Source organism: Lethenteron reissneri, chromosome 33 (genome assembly GCF_015708825.2).
Source record: "Lethenteron reissneri isolate LAM-NWPU_2019-01 chromosome 33, ASM1570882v1, whole genome shotgun sequence".
Taxonomy (NCBI): Eukaryota; Metazoa; Chordata; class Hyperoartia; order Petromyzontiformes; family Petromyzontidae; genus Lethenteron; species Lethenteron reissneri.
Genome location: NC_083811.1, coordinates 6,672,850 through 6,693,000, shown reverse-complemented (window position 1 = coordinate 6,693,000; position 20,151 = coordinate 6,672,850). Strand labels below are relative to the sequence as shown.

General features: G+C 41.8%; 1 protein-coding gene across 2 annotated transcripts in view; it reads left to right on the top strand.

The window, feature by feature from the left end:
• Window positions 1-19,782, top strand: part of LOC133350270 (uncharacterized) — an 80,742-nt gene extending 60,960 nt beyond the window's left edge. Inside the window, exons 4-7 of one of the 2 annotated variants that reach the window (XM_061564444.1) lie at window positions 4,383-4,455; window positions 10,841-11,009; window positions 12,657-12,725; window positions 19,599-19,782. In XM_061564444.1, the coding sequence (XP_061420428.1) occupies window positions 4,383-4,455; window positions 10,841-11,009; window positions 12,657-12,725; window positions 19,599-19,782 (495 nt within the window). Of the gene's footprint in view, window positions 1-4,382; window positions 4,456-10,840; window positions 11,010-12,656; window positions 13,145-19,598 lie in introns of those variants that run through there. The other variant, XM_061564443.1, reaches the window with a different exon arrangement.
• The last annotated feature ends 369 nt before the right edge of the window (window positions 19,783-20,151 follow it).

The following is a 20,151-nucleotide window of genomic DNA, read 5'->3' as shown; positions in this document are numbered from 1 at the left end:
ATGATGACGATGATTCGAGGAGTGTTTAGATGCCGACGACTGGTACCAACGGTGTCAAGATCAGCCTCTGTGGAGGAGGCTCCTAAAGGACGCCGCTACTGGACAGTTGGAGGCAGTCGTCCTCCAGCAGAGGAGCGACGCTCACAACAATTAGTGGAGCACCGGGCGGATAAAATGAAGCAAAGTGGCACAGTGGGGGGGGGGGGGGGTACAGCTGGTGGTGCATCTACCGGTCATCTCAGTCAGCCAACCCATAGCACCTGCTAGGTCTGTCCCGAGACCTCCTGCCAGCAGCGAGCCTTCGACACTTCACGTGGTGGCCTCAAAGTGCACCTAGCCTGGCACAGGCGCCGTGGTGACTCCACCGTCACTTAGTGGCGTATGGCGGGGTATTGGTGTTGGTTTATATAATGAGGCAATCTGCCAGCCACGTGAACCGGAAGTTAAAGTAATTCATTACATTAAAATTATCAATTATGTCACGTTTCATGAGTGTGCCGTGAAACATCCAAACGTTGTTCAAGGATATTCGTAATTTCAGAAGTGGGTTCGTATACATCTTGGTGTTAGCGGAAGCGGTGTGACTAATGTAGCAGGTTTAACTTCACGTTACATTTATTTCTGAACAATCCGTTCTCCGAGCTGTGATGCTCGGGCTGTAGCTGTCGGCTCGGTTGAAGTTACACGGGCTTCTCTGCATCATATTTGGCTCGGGAGTGCTTTAGTCTTGAGCCAAAAATGATGAACATTGCATAATACTTGGACATTGTCAAAGTCAACCACATACCCCTCCTCCTCCGCCTCCTGCCAGCCATGTACCAACGTTTGTTTGGCCATTTTTACCGTTTCTTTGATTGTTCCCTGAACCGGGTGTTATTCATCTTACGTCCTGCACGACCAATATACTGTAACACTTATGCGGATTATTTACCAATACCCGCCCCCCCAGACACACACAAAAGCTTACACAGTAAAGGAAGGCCTAAGCAAGTTCGACTCGCTTATTAAATACTGGAGGAGATTATAAATCGGAAGGATTTTTTTTAGAGCATGCTTAAATAATGCCCAATACTTCTTATGTATAATTACTCGTTCTGTAAAGTTGTGGCTGAGGTTGCTTTACTCCCAAGAGGATAAGGAAATGTGTGACTCATCAGGTCCATTCTTTGTAATTGGATGTTGTGGAAAATCGACAGTTAGTCATCAGCACAGCATTGCTCAGATAAGGAGCATAAATACCACCCCATCCATTTGCTGTTTGTCCCCTTGCTTATTCATCAGTGATTAATGCGACAGGCGCATTTCAGTTTCAATCTTATTGTATTTATTTTCAGTGGAAGGTTGCATTATTTGAGTGTGTAAATCACTTCACGTTTCAATGCAAAGTGTTTTATTTTAAACTTGTAGACTTCACGTCTGCTTGCCAACTCGGGTGTTTTGTTCTTATGCCACTGTGACGAGTGTTATTGTATTAAATGTGCAGTGCCACCAGAGTTTAAGTATGATATGGATACTACAATTTCCACTCCTTGGTATTGTTTTGTTATGAGACAGGTTGTCATTCATCTCATGATTGTTAAATTGCTGAAGTCTTGCATACAAATTGATGTGCAAACTGGGACCTCTTTTGCCAGTAAATGTATGTGCCTTTACTGCTGTCGATATGCCCCTTATCCAATTTATGTAAGAATACAATGGATTCATATTATTTGGGTCTTTCGGTAAATTCACGTAGATAGAACAATAAAACGATTGCTTCTGTTGCGATCGAAACGTCGTGATATTTTTATCTTTTATTCACTTTATTTTCATTTTTATTATTGTATTGTTCTATCTACATGACTTTACCGAAAGACACAAAGACTATGAATTCCTACAGTCACGGAAGCTTTAAGTCAATACAATGGATTGTTTAAGGTGTATTGAATGTTATATAACCCGTATGAGACTATATGTGTAGCATATTCACCTCAAAGTTTAAAACAAATATTACGAAGCCAACTTTGCGTGCAATTTTTAAATGGGTAAGCTGTGCCAGAATGCCAAATTGTGTGCACATTGCAGTGCAATTTCACCTACTAAGTTGTCACTCGAGAGAGAAAAAACCCATTCGCCCCTCGATTTAGAAGCTAATCTCTGGACATTAAAAGCATTTGTTTGATCATAAACCAGCGTTATTCCTTTATTGCCATTTTTGACATCGCAGACATCACACGGTAAAAGTTAAAATGAAAGGGGATTTCAGTGAAAACATTCGAAGGCTTTGTAACGTCTGAAACAAGTCCTCGGGGGCATTGTACTGTATGGCTTTTCCCCTTGATCCACCGCGCACTGAAGAATTACAGGCCACTTGCGGACCCCGTTGTATAAACAGGGCAGCATTGCCGCCAGTGGGATCGTGCGTCTTGCTTTTCCTCCCGTCCGTCTTCCTCTGCTTTGCTTTGCGCGTCGAGGCGAGGCCACGTCCAAGCTTGTGGGGGTGGCGGTGCGGGTTGGTTTGTGTGCAGCTGTTGCTCCCTCCTCTCCCCACCCCCAAATTTGACCCAACCCAACGTTTTGCCCTTGGGGTTTTTTTAAATTTCTTTCACAGTTTCAAAATAAACGTGCGAGGCAACGTCACAAGGAACCACGTGCCCAGCCAACCCTGCCCAGAGCTTGCGTGCCAGGGACCTTTAGCAATTCCACTGCCACGCACTCTCTCTCTCTCCGTCTGCCCTCCGCTGATCAATGTGAATTCATATTTGGCGGCACGATCATCCTGGGGAGACATTGTAAAATGATGTTACGACCTTTACTTTATTGATGTTGTATACAATTTACAGGACAACATTGGGGCGATGCAGTTTTGTTGAGCATTTGTCAGAATAATAAAATGGATAAGGTGCAGCGCCTACAATTGCTTGCTCACACCACTGTTGCTAGAAAGACCTCCGCTAGAAGAAGCTCATAGAGAGTGTTTTGGCCTACTCTTCCACGCTGTCTTCGCATCTTGCGAATAGGTGGGAGTACCCACACTCTACCTTATCATACTGTGGTGCACGCATTTATGCTGCTGGATGGACAGAGGCTAGACATTTAAGAAGCGTGCCCAAGTGTTTTGACTCTCGTGCTGATAAATCAAACGAACTGGCGACCTCTTGGGTTGCAAGTCCAGTGTGATGTGTCCAATCAATACACGACAGTCGCATCCCGTTCCTGCCTCTCTGTCCACGCACATCTGGCAATAGCTCACGCGTGACCCCTACCGGCCATACGAACAAAACGTGGGGATCATTCTTACCGGGTGGTCCAGATGTCCTGTGACGCGCTTTCATTTAAATCTCTATAACTTAATATGTTTTAAGTAAGATGTATTTAAAAATAACGTGAAAATTTAAAGCAAAAACAGGTTAGGGGTTAATTAATTGGGGGGTCATCTGGACCACCCTGGACTTTGGAACAAATTCATCAGCAGATTATTTTCATTGGCGGTGGTGCACGAACACAATTAACAAACCAACTCAGCGAATCTGTCAACAATACGCTCTTAAAATATAAAAATATATAGTAGGTGATGTTTCAGGCAAAGGCCCGTATACTTGACAGCGCTGATATTCTCCACAGCACAACAATTCCACTCTGTAGACTTGTACAGCATGAATAATGAAACTCTATCATGTGCAATTAATTGGTTGTTGTTCATAATAATAATTAATGAGTGTGCATCGTATGCACACTCATTTAATTTCGAGGAGTTTTGCTGCTGGTGAAAATTGTTTCTTTGTGCCTCATAAGCGATGTGCTTCGTTGCCCAAGCGCAAACCGCAGTAATCTCCGATTTGAAACGGTTTGTTTGCCTTCCTAAATGGAGCCTAAATCCACATTCGTTGCGATGTATTATTGCCGATGTGAGGATGCCATGGAAATCAGTTTTGCTTATTGCGCACCTGTTTTTTTGCCACATTTTATTCATGTGACGGATTCACGAAGCGTGTGTTCCTTAGAACATTATCCAGCTGCATTCTGTAATATCCTCCGAGCTATTTCTTCACTTGGGGAAAAGGGCGGTGGCGCAGTGGTTAGCATGCTTCACTTTGAACCGGGGGAGCCAAGTTGTATGCCCATTCACGGTTCACATCAGTGGCGAGCGATATCCAAATCGGTCCTGCGTTCCCTCCCCCACCTTCACCGGCCCACATTGACCAGCGTGATGCAGTATAGTCAAATAATCCCCATGTCTGACATGGCACGAGAAGGCTAACCTTTAAGTAGTGGAATTGTAAGAAATTGTTTACGATTTGATTACTTCCGCTGGACATTGTGCGCGTTAAAATATTCAATTGACGTGCAAGTATTTACTCGTGTTGCATTTTGTATTTATTTTATTCTTCTGTCTGTTGCAGGTTGAAAACATTGACGCTTGTCTGAGCTTCTTGGCATCCAAAGGAGTGAATATACAGGGTCTGTCTTCCGAAGGTAAACGTGCACACGAAATATATAATTCGCACACAGTGCTAGGGCATAAAATGTGATGACCAGTGAAGGTTTTTCCACAGTTTGAATATATGTGCGCTACTTCATAAAGAATTCAGGAAGTGTTTAATCCAGAACGCCAATAGTTTTTTATGTCTAGCTGAGTGATTAAAACACATTGGAAAGAATTTAAGCACTTTAACATGAAGTACTGTATATACATTCAGTTTGTTTGCCCATACTGTAAATGGTGTGTCTCTCTATTTAGCCACATAGACAAATTGATGTGTCTCAGTGGGGACACATGCCTTCTCCTTGTGAGGAATTCACACACATTTACAGAACAATACCAGGCTCAATGAGCAGCAATCTCAAGTTTACGGATGAGTGAAATCGAAAATTTAATGTTATTTACATAAAGTTCATTTTTGTAAATATAAAAACAAATACCTTTAAAACCCATAATTTTAAGGGAACAATAATTTTACTCCACTCTAACTCATTGGCATGATGAAAATGTTTCCGAGTTTGATTCCCGGCCAAGGCAAACACATCAGTGGCGAGTGGCATCCAAATTGGATCTGGTCACCCACCTTTCACCAATCCCCACTGGCCAGCATGGTGAAGTATATTAAATCAACTCCCATGACCGACATGGTAGAAGCAGGTCCTCATCCATCAGTGGACTGAAATGAGCCTGAAAATGTTCCAACTTGCAAACAATCGCTACATGGGTCGAACAACCATCACAAAATGTTGCATGTACCTCTTCATCATTACTGCAGCGTGCAACACTGGGTGTTCACCATTACTGCGTGTATCACCGAGTTATTTATATTAAGTGTCGATGCAACAGTGCAACTTTAAAGCGTACTGTATTTCCACTGTAAGCCATGACTGAAGCGTGTCTGCTCCCAGGCAGTGCGTGAACTCTCTTCCTGTGCGTGAATGGATCGGTGTGGTGTGTGCGGTATCGTATGCCTGCAACGGGATCCTTTAAGCTACCGCTTCATCGACCTTGGATGCTCTCAAGGTTTTTTCCCATGGTGCCCTTCAGACAATGAAATAAACGCTGCACTGAGTAAGGGGAGAGTGGACGGAAGGCTTGTCGCAGCTAATGGACCGTGAATGGGTTGCGGAGTGAGAAACCGTGAGAGCCATACAAGACTGCCTTATTAGTGTTAAATAAATAAATAATGCGCTCTGCTATGGCTTGCTTATCCCGCTCTAGCAGAAGGTCTCTACCAGAAGGAGGTCTGGATGGTATTTGGCAGAGGTGTGGACTCGAGTCATGTGACTTGGACTCGAGTCAGACTCGAGTCATGAATTTGATGACTTCAGACTCGACTTGGACTTGCATAACAATGACTTTGTCCCACCTCTGAGGTGTGGACTCGAGTCATGTGACTTGGACTCGAGTCAGACTCGAGTCATGAATTTGATGACTTCAGACTCGACTTGGACTTGCATAACAATGACTTTGTCCCACCTCTGAGGTGTGGACTCGAGTCATGTGACTTGGACTCGAGTCAGACTCGAGTCATGAATTTGATGACTTCAGACTCGACTTGGACTTGCATAACAATGACTTTGTCCCACCTCTGAGGTGTGGACTCGAGTCATGTGACTTGGACTCGAGTCAGACTCGAGTCATGAATTTGATGACTTCAGACTCGACTTGGACTTGCATAACAATGACTTTGTCCCACCTCTGAGGTGTGGACTCGAGTCATGTGACTTGGACTCGAGTCAGACTCGAGTCATGAATTTGATGACTTCAGACTCGACTTGGACTTGCATAACAATGACTTTGTCCCACCTCTGACTGGTGTGGACTCGAGTCATGTGACTTGGACTCGAGTCAGACTCGAGTCATGAATTTGATGACTTCAGACTCGACTTGGACTTGCATAACAATGACTTTGTCCCACCTCTGACTGGTGTGGACTCGAGTCATGTGACTTGGACTCGAGTCAGACTCGAGTCATGAATTTGATGACTTCAGACTCGACTTGGACTTGCATAACAATGACTTTGTCCCACCTCTGGTATTTGGCCTACTCTTCCACGCTGGACAGACATCTTGGAAGTGGTGGCAGTACCCACACACTGTTATCCCCTACCACAGGTGATCGGTCGTCCAACTATGAGTGCTGTACCCATTTAAACTGCCCGTTGGATAGAGGCCAGGGTGGGATTAAGAACCTTGACCCCATTGTTCCAACTGCCTCGCGCAGGAGGTGCAACTGGCGACCTGCAGGTTGCAGGCCTAGCGTGCACACCATAACGCCATGTGGCAGCATCCCTCTGACTAGTGTACATTGAATGCATAAAACACGTGGGTGTAATTTGAATAGCCCACATTTCATGTTCATCATTGATGGAGCGAAAGACGCACGTGTGCAGTTGGGGTCAGCGTTAAGGATGCAATTAAACGCCTGGCTACCAATACCAATTGGCGGTGTGACATTTTAGCGCACCGACAAGAGAAGGCTGCCTGCTGTTCATGCCCGTTAAGTGGTGCAAGTGTCTTTTAAGTTTTGTTTGTGCCAAGGCGTGCTGCAGCAGTATCTGGGTACCTCAGCGTGCACTCTGAAAGTGAATACTAATGTGAAATTGGAATGCCAGAGTAAATATGAGCAAATCCTTACTTAATGCGCAGAGCTGAAATATTGGAAAAGGAAAGCAACACACGGCCCAGATGCAGGCTGTAATTGTAACGGTACTTTAATCAACGAGTTGTCCAAATGCATGTTGTTGACTTTGTTGTGGTGTAGAGATAGTTGTTTGTTCCGCGTGATGCTGCTGCTGTCAGCTGATGGCTGTGGCACGCAAAGGGAGCATGTTTAAAAGTTACACGGATGAGATGGTTTCTGACATCCCCCCCCCCCAAAAAAATAATAGATCAACCATCAGATACATCCAGCATGCCCGGACAGGCTTTGTTAATCCAAAATAAGTCACCAATCGCAGTCGTTGGGTCGTTAACTATTAAGTCGTTAAATTGGCACCACAGGAGTGTGAGAAATGAAACCTGCAAAGGAACTGAAGACTGCAACAAAATAGTATATATATATATATTTTAAGTCAAATGCTTCGTAAGAAATATTGCTTCCATAAATATGCTGGTATAATTGTAACAAATGTGAATTATTTATGAATGGAATCAGAAGTCCGGGTGATTCATTTATAGATACCCAAATGAATTTTTTTCAGTTGAACGTTGTAAGCAAATCAGAACAGCTATATTGGACACATTTATTGGGAGAGTCTCAACCGATTTAACGAGTGTATTTCGATTGGTAGTAGACATGTTTGAATAAAAATGTCGTTTTTATGCACAATATTTCCTCTTTTAATGTTAATGGGGTATCTATAAGTGGATCGTCATGTCTATTATATTAGCCAACGAAATGGATGAGGGCGGAGATGGGGGGGGGGGACCTTCAACGAGAGTCGCAGCTCTCTTTTAAGGGCAGCAACCCAGCTTCAGCCATAATGAGCCCAGGAATGCTCGGGGTTGTGCTGGATTAACCCTTTCTCGTTCCGAGAGAGACGTCTGCAAGTCGCAGGGTGGCTGTCCCGTTCAGCGCTGAATCTTGGAACGCGCGAGTGGCTCAGCGTTCATTTTATTTGGGGAGGCGTAGCGCTGTTGTTTTTCAAGAAATTGTACTCACCGCAGAGAACTGCAGCGACATGACCACACTCTAGGATAGCTGGCGCCAAACTGTGCCGCACATGCCCTCCCGCGTGGCCTTCTTCTGATTTCGTTCCGATGACGACGTGTACAACACAAGCAAAGGAATGCACTGCCTTGGTTATCGTTACATTCACCACTGACCATGCCTTTTTTTATATCTAGACACGTATTTTTTTTAAGCAATCGCTTGCATCAGTAAAGTACTTAAAGAGCAGCCTCCGGTTACTTTTTAGCCAATTGACAATTGACTAGGTGTGAAAACGATAGCGTGCAGGTGATGTTTAGATGAATGTGATATCACTCAGCATAGAGTTTCTATCTTCAGCGGTGGTATTGCTGGACTAAGCTCCAGAAGCAGATATAATTTTGTTCTATTTTAGCCGATTGTATCTACAATTGCGTTGTATTTCTGTTCATGCTTCTCGAAGCGAATGAATGCGCTGTTGTTGTGCAATGTAAGATAAAACTCAGGAAGAGAATTCCTCCAGATATTGACGTCACAGTGTCCCTTGTTGACCTGCCACCTTCCTTTTGAAGAAAGCCAGCTCTCCCCCAGGGTATAAATGGTACAACCAACTCATTATTTTCTTGAAAGTGTTTACGGAAATTTCTCTCCGAAAGAGGTTTTATTATTTTACGAGAGCCATTTTTTGAAGGATAGATTTTGTGTTGGTCTCCCCTGTTCATCAATCAAGTTGATTTTATATAATAAAAATAAAATCTAAAAGCAAATTAAGTAAACAAAAAAGCACCCACCTCCTTCCCAAATTTACACTGACTATTCTTTACATTTTAACTGTTTTTCCTAGACTGGCTTCCTTCTTTTGTAAATTATAAAGGTGCAGGGAGCAGGTGGTACTGAGGTTAGCTGCACCACACTACTGTAAATAATACTTAGACTTAGCATAAAAAGGCAAATATAAATTGGTTTTGGGCAGCTCATTTGTCACACTCTGCCTTTAAAGTGAGCGTAGCAGAATGAAGCCATTTAACAAAAAGGATAACCCAAGATATGACCTGCAGTGTTAACTCATAAGCAATAGATTGGAACGCAACTAATGAATGAATGCACAATAAGTACGCATTGTATTTGCGTGTCCTCTCATGGCTTATATAATATGCATGGAAGCTTAGAGGTTTCCTGATTGTAGTAACAAGAAAAGTTATTCTGATAGTGATTGGTAAAAACTTTAGGCTGTATCTTATTCCTAGATGTTGTGTTAAGGGAATGTTTCAGCAAGTGCTTGATTTAATATGTGATTTATAAAGAGATGGCGCCTTGAAGTAGATGGACAAGGATTGATGGGGTTTGAGGCTATCAGCTTAAGGAGCTGGGAGTCATTTCCAAAAGTGTGCGTGGTTCTCGTCAGTGATTGAGGATGAGCTTAGCTGAGATCCTGATGAGAAATGTTATTGAAAAAAATAATGATTCTGTCCATCCAGCAGCAGTATTCATGGGTACTGCACAGTAGATCGGCAGGCCAAGTGTGGTGGGGTAAAATGTGGGTACTCCAACCTATTGCGAGACGTCTGTCCGGTCAGCTTGGAAGATTAGGCCACAGATCCTTCAGAGGGTTTCTCCAGAGCTCCCACTTTTAGTGGAAGGCAGTGGTGTGAGCAGCAAATTGCAAGGCTACATCTTTATTTGTTTTTACCTTCAAATAAATGCTTGTGAGTGTATTTTTAAACATTAACTTGGAATTGTAATCATGTGCATTTCCCAGCAGTTTGTTAATCATTGTTACTGCCAGGGGCTCACGTTGCTTTAAAAAAAAAGATGAAAAAATCTATTTCTTTTCGAGGAAAAATGAACAAAAATGGTTATGCCACAATTACCTTTTCTTATAATTGACAATTATTTGTATTTCACCAAAGGGAGATAAACATCTGTTATTATATGTAAATGTATTCATATTTACACAAATATGCTTGCTTCATGCATGGATGTGTGTTGATGTGCATCATCATTACGATGGTCAGCCATGGTCAATCGACTGTTGGATGAAGACCTTCCCCAGTTGATGCCACCTCTCACAGTCCTTCAATCTAACAATCCGCTTAGTCCCTTGCACACGAGACGATTTCATTGCTTCGTCTCCTCTTGGCTGGGCACATTTCATTCCGTGGCTACCGCACTGTCATTATACTGTTGGGCATTGATGTGTGAGAGCGTACTATTTCATTTACGAACAATGGCTAAAATATTTACATTTTGTGCGGATTGGTGAAGTGGGTGTAGTTAGGCCAGTTTCAGATATCGCTTGCCACTGATGTTAGCCATGGTCAGGAATCTAACTTGGTTCGCCAGGTTCATAGTGCAGTGCACTAATAGCTGCACTTGTGCCCGCTACTATTATTTTCAGTATGTTTTAAACCATTAAATTATAAACCTCTTAACGTCTGGGTGTATCCCTCTAATCGAGGCCCTTCTATCACCAGTTGTTTGAGAAAGCAATCGCAGGGGCTGCACCTTTATTTTTATTTTCATTAAACATAACGGAGTTACAATGAGTGAACACAATGAAGGAGCCTTGCCTTGACCGATTATCAGGACAAAAGGGGCTCTTTATTGAGTTGATGAAAAAAAGGATACAAATATATGACAATAATAGTTATGATCACGTTCAATTATATTCTACCCTGACACTATTGTCATGCTTTTCTTTTCCATCCCACATGTTTGGACAGAAATCCGGAATGGAAATCTGAAGGCCATCTTAGGTCTCTTCTTCAGCCTGTCCCGGTACAAGCAGCAGCAGCAACAGGCCCAGAAACAACAACAACAGCAACAACAACAACAGCAGCAGCAGCAGCACCAGGCGGCTCAACAAAAAGCACAACAAGACATGCAGTCCAGGTGAGAGTCATTGGCATGTAAGGGCTGCATAATGTCAAACCTTGCTTACAAACGTAGCACCTGTTATCATATTGCGATCGCCATTGGGATTGTGTGTTGTCCTCTTGGACTGTTTATTTATAATTTCCCATTGATGCATTATCATTCTCCCCTTATTTTGTGTTGAGACAACATTGTGCACATATGTATTTATTGTCATATATATACTGTACATTTGTCACGACACAAATGTTGATATATATCAGTGGCATCGGGGAGGTATTATTAGGACACCATTTGTGCATTCTGCAGCCAAATACAATATTTGGAAACTTTAAATTGCCTACTTTTTAAGTTCGATTAAAATGACTTGCTCTTTTATTTTTTGGCTGAGCTAACGTTGAGTTATAATTCCCATCTCACCTCCTGGCCATATTCACAGAAATACAATCTCAAAGCTCCAGAGTCACTGATATCACTCATAGCCAACCCAGCAGAGTAATTGGATCGTTGAGATTGCAGGCAAAGAGAGATCAGGGGCAGGGCAGAGCATCTGCTGCAAGGATAACCTGTCCCCAGGTGCACATACCCTGCAACACCTCCTGTGTGTCACTGCTAGAGGTGCCTCTACACAAGGTTAAATGTTGTTGAGTTTTTAAAAAAGTTTGCGGAAAAAAATCATTTTAAAGTTGGACAACTGTAAGTTTTAAACTCGTGTAATCGATTTGACGCTGCCTTTGCCATCGGTCATTGGAGTGAAAGAATGCCCTCGCTGCGGTGCTTGCTGGATTTTTTTTTTGTTACACGGAGAGAGCTGCTCCGGTGATGTGCACATCAATAACTTGTCCCTACCTCGGCGGCATATGACTGCCACGGGGATTTGTCATCACCTAGAGAAAACAGGTGCCTCCGTGTAACTGACTACAGCTGCATACATTCATGAATATCTTTGCACGCGTTCTTTTTTGCCATTTGTTATTCATTTATTCGATGTTATTTTCCAGTAGAATGTATTCAAGTGCGATTATTTTCATGAGCCTGCTACGTGAACATCTTGGCTTTCTCAATTATGTGTCATGATGAACGCAGGATGCTATTTCTGAAAGGAAATTGTTCAATTGTTCTGTTGCTGCAATTTCCAACCCACAGTTGATGCCAGTTCACTCGTCTTCATATCGATGACATTATGACGAAAAAATGCATCAGGGGTTGCAAACTGACAGCAAGTGTAATCATCATTTGAAATATTGCTAATGTACCAGATGTCCTCGGTGGGCGATCTTGTTGTGAGCTCCGTTGCGATGAGTGCGGTATCCAGTAGCATGCAGACACTGGGAGGATTTGTTACAACGTTTATTAAATTCTGCTATAAATAGTAGGTTTTAGGTGAGCCACATTGAAGAGGACTCTGCCTTCCCCTTTCTTGCACACGTGTGAATTGTGGAAAGGGTTAGCAACCCCTGTCTTGCGCGCATCTGAAGTATGAACGTGTGTGAGCTGTTTCCGTTGCCTTTGCTCTCTTGAGGTGCGTGAGATGCTGACTACACAGTCGGTTGTTGGTGCTGAGTGCTGTGGATTGTTTTCTGTCTCATCTGCCCTCACCATCTGCCCCTGTTTGTCTCTCTCTCTCTCTCTCTTGGTTCTCTCTCCCCTCTCCCCACAATGCAGTGCGCCAGGCAGGCACTCTGCTGTGGCCAAACATGCAGGGGCGACAGCCAGTCAGAAAAAGTCCTCTCGGTTAGCACCTGTGCTCTCTCCCTTTCCTCTCCTGTCCACCTTGCTCGTGCCACCTTGCCTCTTGAAAAGCATGCCAAAGCTTCAGTTGCTTCTTTCAGGCTGCACTGAACTCAGCCGCCAGTGTTTCGGCTTCTGCTGGAATAGCGGAAGGAAGAACACGTTTAAAAAGAAAAGAAAAATAGAGCAATAATATCACTAAATGTTCATGCTATTTAAACGGCCATCAATAAAACTTCCCCTGTCCTTGAACATTTTCTGAAATTATCGGTAAAAATGTACAGTAAAATTTCAACCAAGTAAAACAATGGCTGTTGTGAATTGCATGTTAAATGTAGCATTTAAATAGTACATGTAAATAACTGCTTAACCTTCTGCATGTTTACTTAAAATGCAAAGCATGAGAATCACCTACAAGCTGATGAATGGTTAATGCTTAATCCGAGCATGCGTCATGGTTAAACCGAAGGTCATGGCAAGCAGTGCTGCGGTGGAAGCCATTGCATAGGAAACTTAGAACATTTGGATGCTCCAAAAGTACTATACCTTTTGAAACATTTGGAAATTTGAAAAACTAAAACTGTTAATTTTAATTTGTGATTTGAATTTATAATTATGAATGGCTGGAGTAGACGGGGTGACATATGCAGATCTACTTCGGCTTTTCCAACAACATGATGCACGTTACCGTTGTGTAAACGTAGAACTGTTTTGGCATTTTCCTGGTGCTGTGAACATGAACATACTAAATGCACCATGGAGTAATGAGCTGGTAAGTGAACACTTTATTGCGTTATTGAGAATATGGCCAAGCTTGGGCATGTCTTCTGTAGTTTGAGTTAATCATGCACCTTTGGCTTGCACGATTATCGAGCAAAATGTAGACAGGGAGCTTGTGGGTATTCTGAAATCCTTCTAGCAACACGCAAAGTGTTTGAGAATGTTGAATGCTATAAGCATGCATTGCCTGCTTTTTGCATGTGAAAAAAATATATACTGTTTACTCACTAAAATAAGTATACGAATGTGCCTAAATTTTTGTCTTTGTTATTATAATATGTTTATGAGTATTGGACCACCTCGGTCAACGCTTACAGTATGTATTGAATTGTGCTGTATGCTGCCATCGTAAACACTGAATTCATTCACGTACAATTTGAGATGATAAAAAAAACACTGGTTCATGTTTTTCCATGATGTATTACATTGCTAAGTTAGGTCAAAGGTTTACCATTCGCAAAAATGTAGAAGGAATTCTTAAATATACTCGAAACATTTTTTACATTCTTGCTCCGGTGAATACATTTGACTTTCTTTGCGTTGTGTGTGCGTGTGTGCGCGTTTGCATATGGGTAAAATCTGAGTAATGTTTTTATTTTCACGAACATTACTACTAAAATTAGATTGTATTGCATTTAATAACGAAGGTATAAAAGAGACCTGTCAATTTATCAGTTAAAAGCGAATGCTTGCGTAAAGGGGGCCTCTCTCGCTAGAGGGGGCTCTAGAGAGGCCCCGAGCGGGTATACGGCCTACCCTACCCTTCCACGCAGGGTGATGAACAATTACCCATTAGCAAGGGTGATGAACGATCACGGTGATGCATGTGAACGTTTTTTTTTGCTTGCGCTGAGTGTCTGGGTCCTGCAGTTGGGATTTTGGCATAGCTGCACTCTGCAAACCTTCAATGCAGCCTCGTGGTGGTGGCAAAATCAGATTATTCTAATCCTGTTTGTGGGTATAACACTGCTCAGACCTCGGGCTTAGGGACCTCTTAACTGTTAGAGTGGCTAAAAGAGGAAACAATGTGATTGGATTCTTACAAGCAGTAAATCTTAGAGGCCTGAGGGTCATTTCCTTGATCCTATGATCTATATAGGTCTTGTTTTATTGGATTTGTTGAATATAATTTATTGAGTGACAGAAAATCTTTTTATTTCACACGCCAAAATAATTGTTTCATGTTTTTTTCCCCCATTTGTTGGACTGCATGCATCCATTAAACTGTAAAAATTGTAGAATTACGTGTTTTAATGTAATTCATCGTGTTTTTAAGTATAAAACAAAATTTGGAAATAAGCATTTTCCTTCACTCAGTGAGACACTGTTAAGTAATGCCTACCTCTGAAAAGGTAAAATTAAACTTCCTGAGCTCGATATACAATGTATATATATATTTATGATGCTCCTGATCAGAGATTTAGTCCCAGCACTGTGACCAACTCTGAGTGTCTGGCCTGCACCGCACTTGACCCTGGAGCTTGTTAGGAAAATGAACTGGTCCGCTAACCTTTTTATCGAGTACTTATGATAATAAAGCTGAGAATTTCTTTTCAAATCAATCAACAGTGGGAGGACGGGTCGTTGTTAGTGTCCACGCTGAAAATATAATGTTGGGAAAAGGCTTTTGCGCAAAACGAATTGTGTGCCACGCCAGAGCGATGAACTGTCGATGGAGCAGGAAGCTCCATCATTAGAAAATCCCCAATGAAGCAGTTATCTTAGATTGGATAGGGGAAGTCTCAGCTATTAACCCTTAACCTGGCTTTGTCAACCCAATAAAAAAACACCCCTAATGACGCTATCGTTGATTAATTTGAAGCTAATAGCCACTGGGAAAGTGTGTCGTTAATAATTTTAATATCTTTTTGCAGATTTGGTTCTAATATTTTATTTTACTCATGCTTCATGACGGTGGTTCGAGCCAAAATAAATTTTCCACTTTTTTAAGTAGTCCATAACTATGGTAATTGATTCGGTAATTTCCATGCAAATATGACAATTCCATCTTATTTTAATGTTTTTGTTCTGCTTCAACTTGTGAACTAGAGGGGAGAACCCACTCCAAGGGTGTTGAACGGATGCCATCTCCCAAACTAGAATCCATGGTCTGTCAAGAAATCTGCATGGGCAGATTCAACAAAAGCACTGAAAAGGCAGCAATTAACTCATTTGTATTCTGGATTGATGGAGGTCCCACATTAACAGCAGATACTCTATTTGAAGGAGTGTTTTTCTTCTTCTCATTTTAATATTAATTAGTGAGTTGGACTGAAGCTATTAAATGCATTGTTCATTTCTCACTTGTCTATTCTGGGGGCCTGACCCCCAGATCATAGAATTGCTGTGCCAGCACACTGACATGGTATGTTTGACCCCTAGCGCTCCTGAAGGATTTGGGTTACATCATATAAAGATTATAAGCCTTACAAAATAAATATTACATAACTATTATGACTGAAATAAAATAACATAAATCGACTAAAACTGGAACACTGATTATGCATGCCTAAGTGCATATGTGGAATAATAATAAAGAGAGTAACATATACAATAGTTACATTCAACATATGATCCTATCCTTGACTCTATTATCCGTTGGAGCTTTTGGATTATATTATCTGTCCGCCTAATCCTATTATCTGTGATTATCCACTTAATTTTTCTCAGAAAAGTGGTGTCAATTTGCGGATGACAGCACAGATAATAAGATCCGTGATGCTCGCCCCGCTCACATCACCGCGACAGGATAAGAGGACTTCTCTTCACTTCTTTGCCCACCGTTTTGAAGGAAACATGTTTACAAGTGTCACTATGCCGATACAAAATTGCTTCCAACAACCCTTTCTTTTTTTCTTCTTGGTTCTTTCGGTAAAGTCACGTAGTCGTGAGAATTGTGTTTTATTTTTATTATTTTATTACTTCCCTTCTACGTGACTTTACCGAAAGAACCAAGAAGATGAATCCCTGCAGTCACGAAAGCTTTAAATCGAAATTTAACCCTTTCTTTGTTTTAGCAAATTATACCAAACATGGCCCTACTGTAGTAATGTGCTTGAACGAAATCCAAGGCAAAACGACAATTATCTGTTACTATCAATATCATTTTCCCCTGTGACTTGATTATCAACGTGCGTTAAACAAGTCGTTATCACCTCGTACGTGTCAGTTGAGCTTTCTGGTCGAGAGTAGTTCCCCATTGGTGCCTGCAGGTTGGCTAATAAGGAACGCTACAAACCCAAGCACTCTCACCTTCTCAAGGGCAATTTCCCCTGTCTGCAGAAACATGCGCCTGCCTTGATTATAACCAGTGTCTGAGTCTCGTGATTAACCAACATTGCATCGATGGTTAATCGTGTAGGCGTCGTTCACGAGAGAAGTTGATGTGTGCTACAAAAATGTACGTATCGATGGCATATGTACGTCTGTACATAGGTCTCTTTTTAATCGTGTATTGATCATCTTTGCCTTTGATTAAAGCACGAGAATATACCCAATATTGTCAAATCTTAGGAAAGCTAAGCAGGTCGGAGCCTGGATGGGCGATCATCATGAATATCAGGTATTATAGGTTGCGGGGCTACATGGTCGGTAGCAGAGGGTAGTGCAGCACAATCCTTTGTTGCACTGTACTTATTCCGTATATATATGCTCCTCTCTTTTGGAAAAGTGGATTGACAGGTGTGGCGAAGTATGGATAAATAACCCCCACAATCCGCACGGTGTTGGGAGACCTCATCCAGCTTTGGATTGACACAAAGATTTATATACGTACATCACGTGTGTATAGCAATATTTGACCTTTTCTAAAATGTATTTGTATGAAACAAATTAGTTTGGTACTTTTAATGCCTCATGTAATGTTTTTTTTACCATAGTTACAGTTAACTGCGATCAAATTTTCTTCCCGAACTGCTAATCCTGTAACGGAAAACAGGATGTTATAAACGATGGTATCAGTGGAGGTGCAAGGCATAAGCAAACTTATAAGCAAAAGCTTAGGGTTCTAAGTAGCTCAGTGTCCCCCGAATTCATGGACGCACAAAATATCAGCTCAAATTCAGATCTTAACGAACATACGTAGTCAATCGACATAATATTAATTTATCTAATTTCTGTCTTGCATGGAGCTCTCTTCTTTCATTTGGCTGTTCTAAATGTCCACGTGATAAGCCACTTCGTTGAGCTATCATTTGTGGCCAGGTCACTTCTGAAAAAGAGCTACATAGTTCAGTGAGCCTTACCTGGTAAAATAAAATATTGTTTATATCTGTGTCCCTTATCAACATCTCTCTCATTTTACTACAATTTTTTCTCACCTGTATCTCTCCCCTCATCTCCATTAATAATACCTCTAGCTTTTGTCCATATTTCTATAATTTCGTTGCATCCGTATCTCTTGCCTATATCTCTTCCATCATCTCATTAGGAGTTTATGAAATGGAAAGGTGGTGGACAGGCTCCAAAAATTGTTGATGCTTTTGGCCCCTAATTGGGATTTGTTTTTTTGTGAGCCTTGAGATGCTGCCTGCTGAGATTCCCTTGGGTATCAATGTGCACTGAGCACAATGTGGTGAAATGTGGCCAAGTCTGCCATCTTGTGGCAACGAGTTTAAGGCCCAAGAAGAACGATAGAGAGCACTGCAGACTAAGCTCAAAATAGTTTACAAAATAAGGTCGTGACAAAGAAATGTGCTGATGGAAAGTTGAAGATGTAGCTGTTGCTTTGTTGATGTGACCGATATTTATTTTTAAAATTCACATGAACATAAACAAATTTCATATTCAAAAAAATAACATGGCACTTATGAGCATAATATGTTGTAAAAATGCTACTTTACATTGTCTACATTGAAAATGGCAAAATGCCCAGCAATAAATGTGGAAATCGTTTTCAAATTGTATTCGTTACATGGAGTTTAAACATGCTTTTTCAATTAACAGGTTAATTCGTGTACGATAAAAGAGCTCGGAAGAGAGATTAGAAAATGTTCTTGTTTTTATTTTAACTTGTATTTGCGATAATGAATGAGGATGTTTAGACATCATAGATTATTCAAGCAAAAAAACAGTTTAGCGATTTATGTGAAACCAGTGAAGCGTGATAAGAATATTTAAACATAGCCAATATTGAAATTCAGCTCTTGCAGCTGGCATGGTTGGTGAGAGCATTGGAGGATATATTGGTTGAGTTATTATCATGCTTACTACATGTGCCTATACTGTAGCTAACAAACCATGAAGCTTTAGATGGGTATTTGTAACCAGCTGGAATATGGTTTGCTTTAGAAAGATATTTGCGGTGAACTTCAGGTAAATTATGCATAACAGTTTAATCTTAATGCATTTGTGGATTTAATTTAAAAAGCTAAATCTGCAGTAATGAAAGCAAACTGAAATAAATCCACAGGGGACCCACTGGCATAAACGTACAATTTTGTAGTTTTAATGCTTTGAATAATAGTGGTAATTAATATGAGCAAAGCCAACATAAAACAATTTCATGCTAAATTTAATTGTAATATATCAGCTGTTTCACATATCCATATACAAATTAAATATGTCTGTCCATCCGTCGACTTGCCTTTGAGACTTATGTAAACCAGCAGCATTGTTTAATCACACAAACCCTGGGCGGGTTTCACCATTCCAGGGCTCATCAGCAGAGTGAGGCATGATAAACACATTTCTGCAGGTTTACCAGATGTTACAGCATGGGCCCATGAGCACAAAATCAATGTATTCATGTTCATGCATGTTAATGAGCAGCAATATATTTTAATATTTTGCCTTAAAAAACAGGTAAGAATCCAATGAGTGTTCTCTGCACTTCTATTGTATTTTTGTATTGTTGTTGTAAAGTGCTTACCCGCCCCTACTAGACATCTGCGTAAAAGAGCCATATAGCTCATCAGATTCCTCCAGTCTAAATAAATATTCCGATTCTGAAAGTGATACATTTTTCTGGCATTCCTGAACGAAGTGAACGGTATTTATAAAGCCACTGCGTGCACAGCTTCTCTCGAAGCCAGAGTGTTCCCTTTCGCACGTTGCCTTCCGAATCACAATGCCACGTTGCGTCTTGTGTGGCTGTAGGCTTCCAGGACCAGCGGCGCGGCCCTTGGCTGCAGGTGGCGACGCGAAGTCGCGCACGGCGGCGAGCGCGAACCGCCGCAGCCAGAGCTTCAACACTCAGGACAAGGCGAGGGCCGGACCCTGCCCTCTGGCGCCAACGCACGGTGAGCATCTTCTTGGTTCATCCGGTAAAGTCATCACGTAGAAGGGAAGTAATAAAATAATAAAAATAAAACATAATAAAATAATTCTCACGACGTTTCGGCCACAACGCAAGCAGCCGTCCTCGGGTGAAGAACAGCGTCTGTCGGGGAGAGACAGCGTCTGAATGAAACACTAACACGCTTGGAGCGTATATTTAAACTGGGTTGGAAGGGGGAAAGGGCGCCTTGACAAAATAATTTGCATATCAAGAGGAATTTAGCATATTTATGGGAAATGCAGGTATGTGATTAGTACTACTTGTGAAATGCGTAGGAGGTGGGCAGGGGGTTTCAAAGTCATATTATGCCCGTGCATTATGCAGGATTAGCAGCATCAAAGGGAGGGGATAGGGGTAGCAGTTGCACTCCAC